Source organism: Arabidopsis lyrata, assembly GCF_000004255.2.
Source record: "Arabidopsis lyrata subsp. lyrata unplaced genomic scaffold ARALYscaffold_5, whole genome shotgun sequence".
Lineage (NCBI taxonomy): Eukaryota > Viridiplantae > Streptophyta > Magnoliopsida > Brassicales > Brassicaceae > Arabidopsis > Arabidopsis lyrata.
Genome location: NW_003302551.1, coordinates 9,262,092 through 9,276,907, shown reverse-complemented (window position 1 = coordinate 9,276,907; position 14,816 = coordinate 9,262,092). Strand labels below are relative to the sequence as shown.

The 14,816-nt window shown below is 34.1% G+C and overlaps 3 protein-coding genes and 1 long non-coding RNA gene across 4 annotated transcripts; 1 reads left to right on the top strand and 3 right to left on the bottom strand.

The window, feature by feature from the left end:
• Positions 1–3,431: 3,431 nt before the first annotated feature.
• LOC9313308 lies at positions 3,432–4,688 on the bottom strand. The gene is made up of 3 exons (XM_021026784.1): positions 4,563–4,688; positions 4,045–4,242; positions 3,432–3,970 (listed from the first exon to the last, which is right to left on the bottom strand). Exons 1-3 carry the CDS (start codon positions 4,684–4,686, stop codon positions 3,594–3,596), a joined length of 699 nt encoding a protein of 232 aa, XP_020882443.1. The 5' UTR covers positions 4,687–4,688; the 3' UTR covers positions 3,432–3,593.
• A 454-nt stretch (positions 4,689–5,142) lies between these two features.
• LOC110228704 lies at positions 5,143–6,434 on the top strand. Its single transcript, XM_021026778.1, has 3 exons — positions 5,143–5,281; positions 5,602–5,799; positions 5,874–6,434. Exons 1-3 carry the CDS (start codon positions 5,158–5,160, stop codon positions 6,278–6,280), a joined length of 729 nt encoding a protein of 242 aa, XP_020882437.1. The 5' UTR covers positions 5,143–5,157; the 3' UTR covers positions 6,281–6,434.
• Positions 6,435–8,554: 2,120 nt separating this feature from the next.
• Positions 8,555–9,531, bottom strand: LOC110228111. The gene is made up of 2 exons (XR_002331730.1): positions 9,293–9,531; positions 8,555–8,875 (listed from the first exon to the last, which is right to left on the bottom strand). It is a non-coding gene; the product is annotated as an uncharacterized LOC110228111 (long non-coding RNA).
• Positions 9,532–11,834: 2,303 nt separating this feature from the next.
• LOC110228491 lies at positions 11,835–14,082 on the bottom strand. Its single transcript, XM_021026133.1, has 5 exons — positions 13,543–14,082; positions 13,112–13,439; positions 12,848–13,021; positions 12,637–12,693; positions 11,835–11,849 (listed from the first exon to the last, which is right to left on the bottom strand). Exons 2-5 carry the CDS (start codon positions 13,424–13,426, stop codon positions 11,835–11,837), a joined length of 561 nt encoding a protein of 186 aa, XP_020881792.1. The 5' UTR covers positions 13,427–13,439; positions 13,543–14,082.
• Between the last annotated feature and the right edge of the window lie 734 nt (positions 14,083–14,816).

Genomic DNA, 14,816 nt, shown 5'->3' with positions numbered 1-14,816 from the left:
TTCTCTAGCAGTTTACGAAATATCATGATTAGGATGATTAAGGGAGTATATAATTTAGGGTAAATTTCCATAATGATATTTAAAAGAAGTCAGAAGTTGTGGTCAAAAAAGATTTCTTTTGCTAAAAATAATTTTTCTTGATTGGATTAATAACAAGAAAACAAAAATTATTATTTTTGAAGCTTTTTATTAACTTTTAGAAATTTAGCCCACTCAATATGGACAACAATTAAAATATATAAAGCGGAGTTGCTCAAAGGAAAAAGATTTGGGTCAGAAAACACAATTTTTGAGGTATTTCATATATAAACTAGATAAGTCCTGTCTAAATAGAGGGGTGTAAGAAATATATATATTTTTAAAATACTAATCCACACATTTTTCCTAATATTTAGTATATTATTTTTTAAAAACCAAATTTCTATCATGCATCAAACTTTTTTTAGTTTAATTAATTTAGTTTAATAAAATTTATCGATTAAACTTTTTTTTTTTTTTTGATGAAATAACTTCTTGCATACTTACGAGATGAAATAACTTACTTATATATACTAATACTGTAATTCATGAAAAAATGTCCTTTTAACGTATATAAACGATAAAATTATTTACCAGTAGAGAAGATGACGAGCACAAGAAGAACCGGTACAAAAATTAAAACTCTTCATTTTTGTTGTTTTTGTATATATAGGTAATAGGTTGTGTTTTTTCGCAAATAATTTTCCTTATTTGTAACAATTTTTCTATTGATGTTGATTGAAACACAACGATGACTTTATATTACACATGAGATCCAATACTATATGGTCGTTGTACTCAACACCAACAATAGAAAGTTGAATTTGAGTTACCCAAAAAGGAAAGATTGTAATTTATTTGCCAGTATGATTTATTTCCAATTTGACTTGGTAAATCATATAAATGAAAAAAATATTACGATCTGATTCTCTCAACCTGTGTCTGTGTGTGTAACTTACTGTAATTCGTCTCATAATATACAAGTCAAATTATCATTTCTATATGATATATGATCATCTAATTATGCGGCATTATAGAAAAATTGTTGATGTCTCTGATACCAACTATTGCAGCCGTTGCATTGCGTGACATACAAAAAAACCTTAGAACCCTAAGGATCAAGCTATATATGTCGCTAGCTTGAACTCTAGATTTCAGTACTGAAGAGATGCTGAAGACTTTAAGTTGAGAAGAAATTCATTTTTCTTTGTTCAACAAAAACCAAGCAAAAACATAAAGATGATTCGATCCTATTATACACTTCCAAAATCTAAATTTAAGGGAAGAGATGGTTAAACACCCAAACTTCTGATTCTAATATTTTTTCAACATAAACGTACGTAAAAAAAACAAAACATAAACGGATAAAAACTCAATCAACACCTAGCTAGGAAAAAGCATATAATAAAGATAGACGAGACTTTATCATGCGGCTGTCCTCGATTATTGTGCCTGAGAGACGACCTAGTTTTTATAGGCTTAAATCGAGGATTACGAATGGTTTGTCGGTAACGTAAGAGAGGCCTTCGTAATCATGTCCTCCGCTTCGGGTTCTGATGGGAATACCGAAACGGCTTGCCCATTTAACCGCTGATTGAACATCGGAAGGTTGAAACGGAGTTATGATTAAAACCAGTTCAGGAATATAGAATCTCGGGTTTTGTATTGATGAAGCTAAGACAGAGGATAAATAAGTGTCGTTTGGTGTGTGTATGACTTTTGGACGATGTTAGAGTCGTTAAACCGAAAAGAGAGACATTGGAGGAAACCGGCGTTATTGGATCGGTTAGCTGAAACCGGATGAGATATTGATAGAAGTAAGGTAATGGTAGGGAAGAAGATCATCAATACAGAGGCAAGGAAGCTTTGGAGTTTCATTATTTTGTTATGTTTTCTGCAACAAAATGAAGTTTGCTTTTAGGTAGAAAGATGGATCGAAAAGTGAAGTAATATGTACTAGACAGAACCAGACAAATTATTTACTAATTTTAAATTAGTTTGTGGAGTAAATTTTAAGAAATTGAAAGTGAAAACATTCATATAGATTTGTTAGTGGGATATAAGAGAAGTTGTGGATAGATAGCCACACGTCTTGATCCAAGTAAATATTACATGTGATAATTGAATGGCATTTGTCATGCACAGTCGTAAGGAGCTGAATCATTGAGTGGGACTATTTTGGATTGCTGTGAAGCTAATTTGATAGGGTTATAATTGTTGTTGGTATTGATTCGGTATGGTGGTTATGTGGGTCGATTTTAATGTTACAAAAATCTATGAGCCTAACTTTACATTATCGCTAAATTAATTTGTATTCCTCCAGAATAATTCGTATTTAACAAGTTTAGCATGAATTTTGACGGATGATTTGTAATCATGTAAAACTAAAAGCATTTTGTATCTCATAATGATTTAAGGCCCGGCCCAAGGCTAAAGCCCGTGAAACAAAGGCTTTAGGCAGAAGATATGTATAAAAAGATTGAAGGGCATCATTTTATAAAAAGATATTGTGTGAGAGTGGTTAACACCTTCATTCTTTCTCTTCGGTGCTGGTTCAAGTCTTCTTAGTGTATGTTTTATAACCTTTTTTTTTCAATGTTTAATAATGGGCCAAAAACAAATTTCGCTCTAGGCAGCAATTTATCTTGGGCCGGCCCTGATATTGATTTTGATAAGAAATAATGATCGTTGGTTACCGTTGTATGAGTAACATTTATGGACCACAAATGCATGATAACATTCAACAGGCTAAGCGATCGGATGACACGCGTCCTTAATAAGCCGACCAAAGACTTTATCAAAAATGTATCGTGCGCCTTAATTTATTGTCCCCTCCATAAATTTGGTTTGGTTTAGATAATGTACCACTCCGGTCCATGTGGTCTGCCCGATGGAATGACCATTGCAGACATTGACATGGGAGAAGTTGGAGCTTTCAACATCGCCAAGAACGTTCCTCTTGAGCTCGTACCAACACTTCATCACTCGTGAAAAATTGCATTACATATATCAGTTTGGTTTTTCATTATCATGCCTAGCTTATGAATCAAGTATATTCATGTTTTTATCTTCAATATAACTTTTATTAATCCATGTTTTTTTTTTCCAATGAAGTAGTCATTTTATTATCTTCAATATTATGTTTCTGTTCTTTCAAATTTTTCATTGAAGTGGTCTTTATCAAGAAGACGGCAGATCAAAGAATCTGGAGGGAGAGAATCTTTTGTATAAGAGAACGTGAACGTTAAAGTCAATAATCAGTATGATCCAATGGATGAAATCTCGAAGAAATTACTAAGTAGTTTATAGTATAGACCTCTGAACCTGTGAATGAAAAAACATTGCTTTTTATTTGTGCTGTTTGGTCTTTGACTTTGCAATTTATGCTATCCAATTTCAATAGGTTCTCACAATTGAAAGAGAACAATAAAAGTCCTAGATGCATTTAATAAATGGCAATTCAAATATAACAAGATACAGCAACAAGTTCATAAGTTTTACTTGGGAGGAAGAAGGTACTACTAAGATAAAGCCTAAGAAGAAACATAAGAACACTCCTTGTGATAGTGTCATGACTAGTTCTCAAGCTTAGTATTAGAACTGCTCTTCCGCTTTTTCTGACAGGGTTTTAACCCCAGCTTCATCTGCTTCTTCTTTTTGGTAGGAGGTAGAGACACTTGTACGCTCCCGCTTTTGCAATTGCGAGGGCTCCCACCAGCTGATAGGTCAGCCCAGAGCCACAATGAACTTGCAGTACTACGTAGCATTTCTGATGGTGTGTCATGAGGAAATGCTAAGATAATATTATTGTGTTGCTTTTTTATGATCATAAGAACATCGGCGTAGTCAAAGTCTTCTGAGATTATCAGAAGATTTGTTGGTACATATAAATGAGTCATTGCCCACATAAAAACGTCACCAGAGATAGTGTGTAATTTTTCATTATAATCTCCTGAAACAGTAAATGGGCGGGGAGAGATCAGATAAGATGGGAGAAAAGAAAAAGAGAGAATTTTAGGACTTAACCAGGTTGCTCAAGCTTGATTTGGGCGGATTCGAAGTCGACTGAGGTCTGCTTGGTAAGTGAATAAGCAACGATTGAAACCCGACCAACATAACCCGCAGTCTTGAGAGCCGATTTGATATTAGCACAGACCGAAGCAGGAGTCTGATCATCAGGGATTGGGCAATCATCCAGGTCCCAGAAGACGCCAGTCTCAGCCGCTACAAGATTTTACAGTAACGAAAACAAAAAAAGCTGTTCAGATATCCGATTGATTACTCTATGACAGGTTATATAAATTAGACACGACTTGAAACTTCAGATATGATTATATCAACAAAAATTAATCAAATGATTATCAGATCGACTAGATTTCATAACAAAAAAACGACTGAAAATCGTTAAAGAAAAAAGGATTGAATCCAATAAATTACAGTACTTGATTAGACCCGCTAGATTTAATACTACAGATCTATCAGATGTAGTATAATCAGGAATTTACAAACAAATTTCAAGGGAGAGAGGCAGAGACAGAACTTACTGTTGGACAATCCGCTGGTCGAGGAAGACATGGTTTCGACTGATGAATTAGGTTTCGACTGCGCCGGAACTGAGAGGTTTTTTATAGGGATCTTAGCATACCGACAAATTCCTATAAAACCCATTAATAAACCTAAGTCGTCTAAAATAGGCCCATTAATAAATAGGCCCATTAAACATCATTTAGCCAATACAACTATTTAAATTAATTTAGAAAGGAACATTTATGGACCACAAATGCATGATAACATTCAACAGGCTAAGCGATCGGATGACACGCGTCCTTAATAAGCCGACCAAAGACTTTATCAAAAATGTATCGTGCGCCTTAATTTATTGTCCCCTCCATAAATTTGGTTTGGTTTAGATAATGTACCACTCCGGTCCATGTGGTCTGCCCGATGGAATGACCATTGCAGACATTGACATGGGAGAAGTTGGAGCTTTCAACATCGCCAAGAACGTTCCTCTTGAGCTCGTACCAACACTTCATCACTCGTGAAAAATTGCATTACATATATCAGTTTGTATTGGCTAAATGATGTTTAATGGGCCTATTTATTAATGGGCCTATTTTAGACGACTTAGGTTTATTAATGGGTTTTATAGGAATTTGTCGGTATGCTAAGATCCCTATAAAAAACCTCTCAGTTCCGGCGCAGTCGAAACCTAATTCATCAGTCGAAACCATGTCTTCCTCGACCAGCGGATTGTCCAACAGTAAGTTCTGTCTCTGCCTCTCTCCCTTGAAATTTGTTTGTAAATTCCTGATTATACTACATCTGATAGATCTGTAGTATTAAATCTAGCGGGTCTAATCAAGTACTGTAATTTATTGGATTCAATCCTTTTTTCTTTAACGATTTTCAGTCGTTTTTTTGTTATGAAATCTAGTCGATCTGATAATCATTTGATTAATTTTTGTTGATATAATCATATCTGAAGTTTCAAGTCGTGTCTAATTTATATAACCTGTCATAGAGTAATCAATCGGATATCTGAACAGCTTTTTTTGTTTTCGTTACTGTAAAATCTTGTAGCGGCTGAGACTGGCGTCTTCTGGGACCTGGATGATTGCCCAATCCCTGATGATCAGACTCCTGCTTCGGTCTGTGCTAATATCAAATCGGCTCTCAAGACTGCGGGTTATGTTGGTCGGGTTTCAATCGTTGCTTATTCACTTACCAAGCAGACCTCAGTCGACTTCGAATCCGCCCAAATCAAGCTTGAGCAACCTGGTTAAGTCCTAAAATTCTCTCTTTTTTTTTTCTCCCATCTTATCTGATCTCTCCCCGCCCATTTACTGTTTCAGGAAATAGTCGTTCGAAATGTCGAGCAATTTTTCAGGACATTTTAATATGGAGAATGGACCATCGTTATTATTCAACTAATTTGATGGTAATCTCAAAGGACCTCTCAGATAACCCTCACTACTTCACAACTCTTCTCACGTTCAGAGAGAATGGGAACAATATTCTCTTAGCACAGCCTGAGGGAAAAGGCAATCTACGTTTTCTTGCAAGTTCAGTTTGGCTTTGGTCAATCCTATCCACCGGAGGGAGCCCTCTCAATATCATAGGCGGATGTGTTGAAGCTACCCCTTCTTCTTTTAGCCCAAGTTCTCTAAGCCCTGCCATTAAGACGCCGGTGAAGCAGAAGCAGAAGAAGAAGAGTAACAAGAAGCGGAAGATCAGAGCTAGCATTCATTCTGAGGACTAGTCATGACATGATCAGAAGTTGGAAACAGTTGCGCTATAATAATCTTATATAATATATTAACTTAATGTGTTGGTTTGTTTGTATCGCGAGATTAGTAAAAAAAAATCAAATTACTTTGAGATAAAAGTTTAGCTCTATAATGACTAAATGCCCATCTCGAGACTCTTAAAAGCTTTAAAACCTCCCCAATAGCATGGAGATAGAATTTAGCTTTTTAAAATTTAGCTATTAAGAGGGGTTCTTAGCAATAATCTCATTAAAATTAAATCATTAATAAGGGGGAGGGAGGGGTATAATAACAAGAACCGTCTCAGAGGTGAGCGAAATCTCCGGTTGAATTTTTCAGTCATGGAGGTGATCGGATTCACGATCAACTTCGTTTTCTTCTCTCCTATACGTCGCGCTTCTCTTGGTTCTAAGTGGACTCGTTTCCCACACCGAGGTGGCTCAGCAACCTTTCCGCCACGAGCCAGGTCATCCTCACTGGCATCACAGCGCTTTCTTCGGCGTACGAGAGAGTGTTCGATCTGTTGTCCGTCGTATGCTTCACTCCCGTGCCGAGGTATAATCTCAACCTTAAATAATGTGAATCATTTAGTCTGGATTAGCTAGAAGAAGAAGAAATCGTTGTGTAATTTGGCTTTGTGGAAGCACCGAAGTGCAATTAAAAGCGTTCGTGCTGCTTCGAAACTATGATCATAGCTTTTTTTGTTCATATATTTTTTAGATTGGCTGATTTTGTGTAACACATTGAGAATTGAAATTCACATTATGAAACTTGTTTTGTTTAGGTTCCTTTGGAAGTGAAACAAGCGTATTCTTCTTGATGAACAAACTGGTCTTCTTCTGAAACTGCAGGTTGTTCATGTTGGTTAGAGGTAGGATTTCGGTTTTGCTTGATGGAGGAGTAAGGAGAGGAACATATGTTTTCAATCGATAGGCTTCCATTGGTTCCTGGTGTTCTTGAACTTGTAGGCATCGGTTACACAGGAGTGAGTTTCTTCTTCTACCGTCTTGTCTTTGATTCCGGTTGAACCAAGCTTTAGTGAATCCGTGTTGAGGATATAGATGATTCATCGCATCACTTATGGATTTAGGAACGAACCTCTGCAATTTAGTGTATTCATATAGAGATATGATATCATAGATGGATTGCTGCTTCTCTGAATCTTAAGACTTGCTTCCAATCTTTAAGACTTGTTTAGTAGCTTGTTTTCATTTGTGTGATGGACCTTAACATGTGGTTTATTTATGTTGTTTTTTCTATGGCAGTGGTTCACTTACAAGAACCTGGTCTTCAAACCAGACAGGTTAACCAATTCTCTATAACCTGATTAGATATAATGTTTTAAGCATGTGTTTGGTTTCATGTAGTATTGAGAATATAAGACTCAAAATTCTCGAGAAAATTGTTTGGTATCTGTTTCAGGGAGGCTTGTTTCAAAAGGTCAAGAACACATACAAAGACATATTAGGGAGCAGCTGAATCAAAGGAGGAAGAAGAAGATGAAGAGCCTTTTTGAGGCCATTCATGAATTCAAATGAAGGATATCAAAAGAATCTAACACAGACCACGTCCTTCCTTCAATCTCTCATTCTTGTAACTAAATAATTTTCATCCTCTCTATCTCTGGTCTTTTTTTAGCTCAAAATATCATCCATATATGGGAAAAACGTTTTTTTTCATACCTAATCTCACTACATATGTTCGATTCATACCTCAACTGTACATGTGTGCAAATACATACCCAAACTAACTCAAAATTCAAATTCACTATCTCATCTTTCTATTCCGTGCCAAAACAGATATATCACGAGACGTCGTTAACGCTCCGTTTACTGTAGATAACGTAGCTGCCACCTCACTAATGACATGTTTAAGACTTAACTAGATCGAAACCCGCACTACGCTGCGGGGCTAATTAAAAAATTATTTTTGAAGAAATTGTTTGATAACAAGTGGTTTCTAGAAAACAAAAGTGAATTTAACAAATAATTGAAGCCTCAAGTAGTTTTTGTAAATAAAGTTTGTTTTAATATAAGTATTTCTGGTAGAAATTTTAAAAGGTTCCACGGATTTTGTATTTTACCTTTGCTTGTATATTAGTTGTTTTTATTTTATAAGTTTATATATAAATACATTAATAAATTACTTTTATATCTTACTTTTACGGAAGCAATTTACCTTATAATCAATTTTTGTATTTGTTTGTTTTATTTTACGTTTTATTATATGTTTAATTTCTTACAAATGTTAGATTTTTTATACGGGGATTAGCAAAAATACCACTTTTCTCATGTCCATTTTCAAAATTGCCCCTTCTCTAAAAGGTTATCTCATTTGGACTATTTTACCCTTAATGAATTTAACCTAAATAAGAAACCCTAACTCCCATCACCCACACCGCCGTCGACTACGCTGCCGCCGCCGAGATCAATCATCTTCTCACAAGAGGAGATCCAGCGATTGAGAGAGAATCTTCGCCCTTGATTTATCCAAAACTCGATTTCGTCGCTAGATTTGTCATGTTTCTGTATTTCGACATTTTTCTTCTGTCAATATGATGAAATCTCTCAGATCTGGATCTCAATTTTCTGTAATCACACAAAAATCCTCTTTAATCTCTTATTCTTCAGCGTAAGTTTGATTTCACGGTTTCAATTTCGATTTCAAAAGCGATTGTTGTTTTTGTTCCTTTAAAATAGTTTGTAAACCCTTTTAAAACCTTTAAAATACCTTGTAAAACTTTTTTAAACCTTTGAAATAACCTTTAAAATACATTGTAAAACCTTTTAAAACCTTTAAAATACATTGTAAAACCTTTTAAATTCTTTAAAATACCTTGTAAAACCTTTACAATACCTTGTAAACTCTTTAAAATACCTTGTAAAACCTTTTTAAAAGCATATTACAACCTTTAAAATACGTTGTAAAATCCAGAAGTGAAATAAATCAGAGATGATATACAGATTTCGCTTGAAAAAAGCTTCTAAAAGACAGAGATCGGTTACCTGGAATTGACAGAGACGAACACAGATGGAGAGTGATATAGATCTCGCTTGCAAAATCGAACCCCACAGATCTGGATTGAAACGCTTGAAAATCATTCGAAGTTGGAAATCGAATACAATACAAGGGAGAGAACAAATCCAAGAATATAGAAACAGATCTAGGAGTAGATCGCCGTTCGATTGTGTTGATCGATAGAAACAGATCTAAATCTAGGATTAGAGAGAGAGAGAGAGAGATCGCCGCTCGTGGGAGAGAAAGAGAGAGGGAGACAACAACAAAAAAATCTGATTCTAGGGTTAAAAAAAGGAAGGGTATTTTGGTCAGTTTAGACATTTTAAAGGGGCATTTTTAAAAATTACCAACTGAAAGAGGTATTAGTAAAAAAGAGCATATGAAAGAGGGCATTATTAACAATTTCCCTTTTTTATATTGTGATATATATAAATATTTTTTCAGCGACTATTATACTTCAAGAACTTTAGATGATTTTTGTTAAAATCATTTATGGTACACAAGCAATATTTGAATCCTACATGTGTTTGATTATTTATCGTGCCAATTTTTTTTGAATTTCTAAGAAGCTCCAAGAGCTTCAATCAAACCCGTGAGCTATTTTTTAGATTTTTTTTTTTTTAGTAAAGCTGAAAACATTGAATAATGATTAAAAATCTAAATTTGAGTTTAAGTAAGCAAACTTTCTCCAATCCATTTGCCTATTAGATCTCTTCTATATCATATCCTCAATTTCTTCCGAATTTCAGCCTTCACAAACTTTCTTTCCCCATTCTTCATGATTCTCTTTTTTTTTCCTCAATCGACCACTCATATTTTCTTTTACACTTGGATCATGGAGTTTTTTATGTGATTCATCAACTGAGACTTCAAGTTAAAATTACCGATGAAACAAAACATAGAAATTTATGCACTTTAAGAAGAAAAGTATATGTACTTTTGAAATATTGTTTTTTATTTATTTTCAAATTTAAATATTTTTACGAGTTTTTTTTTCTTTGTAATTTTTTTTTGGTACCTACCTCCATTCGTGAAGCTATCAATTTTCTTCTTTTTAAAAGAAACCATGTTTTGCATTTAGAAAAAAAAAAAAATTATGTTAGCTTACGTGTTTGAAAAAACATATAATGGTGTGACTACCTACAAAATGATTAATAAGCACCTTACGTTAAATTGATTTTCTTAATAGAAATTTAGGCATTGAGATGTTTTTATTTTAATTAATTATTAGGTTGTTCTTTTAAAAGTTTAAACCAATTGGGCTTGGGCTTCGACTTGAGTTTAATTTAATAATTATTAAGTTATGTGAAATTGGAAAGAGTTATTATTGGTTGAGAAGTATGAGTTGTATTAATCGAAATGTTTTGATTGGTTGGCGATTTTAATGAGTTGTCAGTCCCAGAATACTCCAAAATGTTGAGGTGTCAGCACTAGAGAGACTTATGTTGTTTTTATTGTATTGATTGAAACACCTAAAAGTAGAGCAAAACCGACACCCCCTAGACTTTAATCCATTAATCTATGTCGTTTTTTTTCGAAATTCATTTAACATATCTTCTTCTTCCTCTCTCTCTGGTCTTTTTTTTAGCTCAAAATATCACCCATTTATGTCAGGTGTTGTAAATTCCTCAAGACTATATATGAGATGTTTTATTTCATTTTCCAAATTTTCAAACTTTTTCTCCATTTTGTTTTCTACTATCATACCCTTTATGCTTGGCCATGATCTCATCAATGTATAAGGCCATGCTCGTGTCAAAAATTTATTTTATGTGTTGTAACCAAATGTTTTTGTTCATACACTCAAATGTTCATATACTTTGCTAGATATGTGTTGTAACCAAATTTCTAAAGAACCAAACACTTAAAAACACTTCAAATTTTTAACAACCAAAACACTTCAAATTTTTAAGAGCCAAATCCCTTCAAAACATTCAATTTTTTTTTTTGGCAATAAAAACATTCATTTTTTTTTTTGGCAATAAAAACATTCAAATTCTTAATAACCAAAACACATAAATGTTTTTACCAAAACACTTAAAACACAAATTTTCAAAATTTAAATTTTTAAGAGGACCCTAATGAGGTTCTACCACTAGAGAAGATAGAAATTAAGAACTCCTAATGAATTTTCTAAATTTTTGAATTTGCAAAATTTAATTTATAAATATTGGTAAGAACTCATGATGGGTTCTTGTCTTACTCTCTCAATCGACCCACAAGTTTTTGAAAGCTTGCACCTAAGTTTTTAACCGACCGCAATTAGCCACCTCGTAAGTTAACATTCTTAAAATTATAATAGTTTTTATATTAAGATTTTTGTAAAAAAGAAAAAAAAAACACAAGCTATATGGACATTAAAGAAATGTAAATTTTAGAAATATAAAATACATATATAATTACCTTTAATGACATATAGAACGCTTACTTTTCTATATTTATAAATCTTGGTAGATAAAAATTTAAATATGCATCGAAAATTTTTAATTGGAAATTTTCCAATTGAAAATATAAAATTTTAGAAGGTATTTATGACGGTTTGTCCTGCACATTAAAATATAAATATTGAACATCGATCACATTATCAGGATTTAATTTCAAACGAATTAACTATTATGCGACTTTGATTTTTGTTTCCCGTGCTACATATTTTGTGATTTATTTTTCTATGAACTATAAACACATATTATTTAATTTTGCTTATTTTAGAATGATTGATTTGTGTTTTCAGGTTATACAGTAATGAATTGAGTATAAGTTCACTCAATAGTGACTTTTAAAGCAATTACTGTAACACCCCGGTTTCAGGAATATGGTGGTGCATGCGGAGAGGTTTAAAAAAATTGATTTGGCCACGTATGTCACCAAAGTGCACTTATCTTTTCGGTCAACTGTCTTGAGAGAACTCCACAGTTAAGCGTGCTTGGGCTCTCTTGACTCCACACTCGACAAGGTTCGGCTCTGATACCACTTGTAGCACCCCGACCGTCCCTACCAGTGGGCCTCACGTCCTCTCTCGGGCCCATCGGCCCACCCCTGTTCGACGGTCGGTCCGTTACGTCTGAGAGGCTTTAAAGACTTGTTTACCGACCCTACAAATCACCACATGATCTTTCCCTGTGTTTTGTCCTCACTCACAAAGTCCTGACAATCACTTCCCGGAAGATCACCCATCCTGAAACTACTCCAGCCCAAACACGCTTAACTGTGGAATTCTCTCAGGACAGTTAACCGAAAAGATAAGTGCACTATGATGTATATTGCAGTATTTAGGAAGGTCATCTTAAAACTAAATGTATCTTTCCTAAAACCTATGAAATTGAGTATTTACCTTCTGGATTCCATGTGCAGCAGAGATAGAAGAAGTTCCAACTAAAGGATGAGGTTCCTACAAACACAAAAAGAGATAGGCATATGAACAAACAGTTCAAATTAAAAAACAAAGACGACTAGTTCCGATCATATCTGTATATTGCAGTATTTAGGAAGGGCATCCAAAACTAAATGTATCTTTCCTAAAACCTATGAAATTGAGTTTTTACCTTCTGATTTTCTTGTGCAGCCGTTGAATGTGAACTTCCTATAGGAATCACAGCAGAATCTCGAGCATGAGGCAAAAATAATGAATCATTGCCCTGTCCTTTTTCAGCCAATGAACATGTATCACTTGGTGGCACAAAAAATGAGATGTCACTTCCAGTTGATCGATGAAGTTCCTGCCAGAAAATCAAATGAAAAGAATTTAGTATGTAGTGTAAGTCTGACCATAGTTAATATAAGAAAGAGTCATATACGTTTTTACTTACCGTTACACACAAACGAATTATTTCAGGATCTCCTTGTTTCTTCTTGATGAAAGTGCAAACTTGACGATCATTCCGAACATGTATTGGTAGAGAATCTTCTAACATCAGCTTTGGGGGAAGTTCATAGCTAAGAGAAATATCTTTGACTAAACACTCAAGTCCGAAATTTTCAATAACACTCTCAACTAATCCCTTGTATGAAATATTCTCATCTACCTCACAAAGGGATCCACCTTTCTCTGTGTCTACTAAGAAATCCCACTGAAGCTTTTCATTTTGTTTCCACTTCCCACAAACAGAGTATATCTCCACCATATCTACACCATACCTAAAGAAAGCAACAACCAAATACAATGAAGAAACTAGAAGATCCATATAGTATAAGAACACTAAAAATCTGCAAAACTTTCAAATACTTGGACAAGACTTACAATTATTTCAGAGATTAGGCTCGTTTTTTCATGTTTGTGGATGGTACATTCCTGAGATAACAAGAGTAGCTGTTCAAAATCGATTCAAAGAGGCAAATATGTCATAGGTGTTGAAAATCAATTGAATCAACAAATTCACGAATCAATTCACAAATTGAACGCCATTAAACAACAGTAAACAACAATGGTGAAGAAGAACGCCATTAAACAACAGTACTCGTCTAATTTTGTCAACAAAATTGGTGAAGAAGAAGATGAAGAAATTGGAAATTTCTGGAGAAAGAGATCGATTTAATAACTGATTGAAGATCAAATCTATGAAGCCTCGTCGGAAATGCAGATCAGAGCTCGAAGCTTCGTCAGAAATGTCGTCGGAGCTCGGAAGCTTCATCGGAAATGGCTGTCGATGGTCGTGCGTTATCTCACGATGAGATCTATTTTCTCTTTATTTTCTCTTAATTATATTATTGGTTATAATTAAAAATAAAGGAGAAATGATATGTGTGTGTCACAAAAACATTTAGATGCTAATTATGTCCCAAAAACTTCATTTAGTGCCATTTAAGGCAATTTCTCTTAAAAATCAGTGAATAAACACGTCTTATCAAGTTAAGAATGGATTTAATAGTAGAGAAGCAACCGAAAAGAGTGGTTTTAAGAACAAATGCGAAAAACAATTTTACTTTCTTTCTTTTTGTACAATTTTCAGCACTTCGTCTACTACACACTTTTTTGTGCTCTTCAAATTGAATACTCTCTTTTTGCTCTTTTTAAAAGGTTTTATATTGGTGTTAATAGTCAAAAGGAAACGAGATCTACAAAAGCTTTAAAAGGGGTTATGTTTTAGTCCATAACAACTCATTGCCACTAATTAACAAACTAGGGTATAAAGTTTACAAAGATAATAAGTAGATGTAGAGCGTTAGATTCTCCTTATTTCAAGTGTTATATCACCAAACTCTATCTACTTGTGTTCGTATTATCGTATATATAAATCAATAATCATCATGTGAAAAAAGTTTGTTCGTTAAATTGTTGATTTGATCAGTCAATATATGAAATCTTCAAATATTCAACAGACGGGTAACCATTAAACAATCCATGTGAGAAAGACTCTGTCATATCCACGGCATGATTACACACATGTGAAGATATCTTCATACTTCTTCCTCTCTATCCTTTTCTTTTGTTTCATTGTTCGGGTTATACAAAATATAAGATTAGGATTTGCCTCGCCTCTATATCAATTGCTGATTTAAACTGATGCATATCAA

What these genes read in the sequence shown, in the direction of transcription:
- LOC9313308 (XM_021026784.1), bottom strand. Translation starts at nt 4,686, where the DNA reads ATGGGTTTTATAGGAATTTGTCGGTATGCTAAGATCCCTATAAAAAAC. An exon ending in GACCAGCGGATTGTCCAACA is followed by an intron (nt 4,243 to 4,562) that starts GTAAGTTCTGTC and finishes AAAATCTTGTAG; the next exon opens with CGGCTGAGACTGGCGTCTTC. An exon ending in AATCAAGCTTGAGCAACCTG is followed by an intron (nt 3,971 to 4,044) that starts GTTAAGTCCTAA and finishes TTACTGTTTCAG; the next exon opens with GAGATTATAATGAAAAATTA.
- LOC110228704 (XM_021026778.1), top strand. Translation starts at nt 5,158, where the DNA reads ATGGGTTTTATAGGAATTTGTCGGTATGCTAAGATCCCTATAAAAAAC. An exon ending in GACCAGCGGATTGTCCAACA is followed by an intron (nt 5,282 to 5,601) that starts GTAAGTTCTGTC and finishes AAAATCTTGTAG; the next exon opens with CGGCTGAGACTGGCGTCTTC. An exon ending in AATCAAGCTTGAGCAACCTG is followed by an intron (nt 5,800 to 5,873) that starts GTTAAGTCCTAA and finishes TTACTGTTTCAG; the next exon opens with GAAATAGTCGTTCGAAATGT.
- LOC110228491 (XM_021026133.1), bottom strand. Translation starts at nt 13,426, where the DNA reads ATGGTGGAGATATACTCTGTTTGTGGGAAGTGGAAACAAAATGAAAAG. An exon ending in TAATTCGTTTGTGTGTAACG is followed by an intron (nt 13,022 to 13,111) that starts GTAAGTAAAAAC and finishes ATTTTCTGGCAG; the next exon opens with GAACTTCATCGATCAACTGG. An exon ending in CTGCACAAGAAAATCAGAAG is followed by an intron (nt 12,694 to 12,847) that starts GTAAAAACTCAA and finishes TTGTGTTTGTAG; the next exon opens with GAACCTCATCCTTTAGTTGG.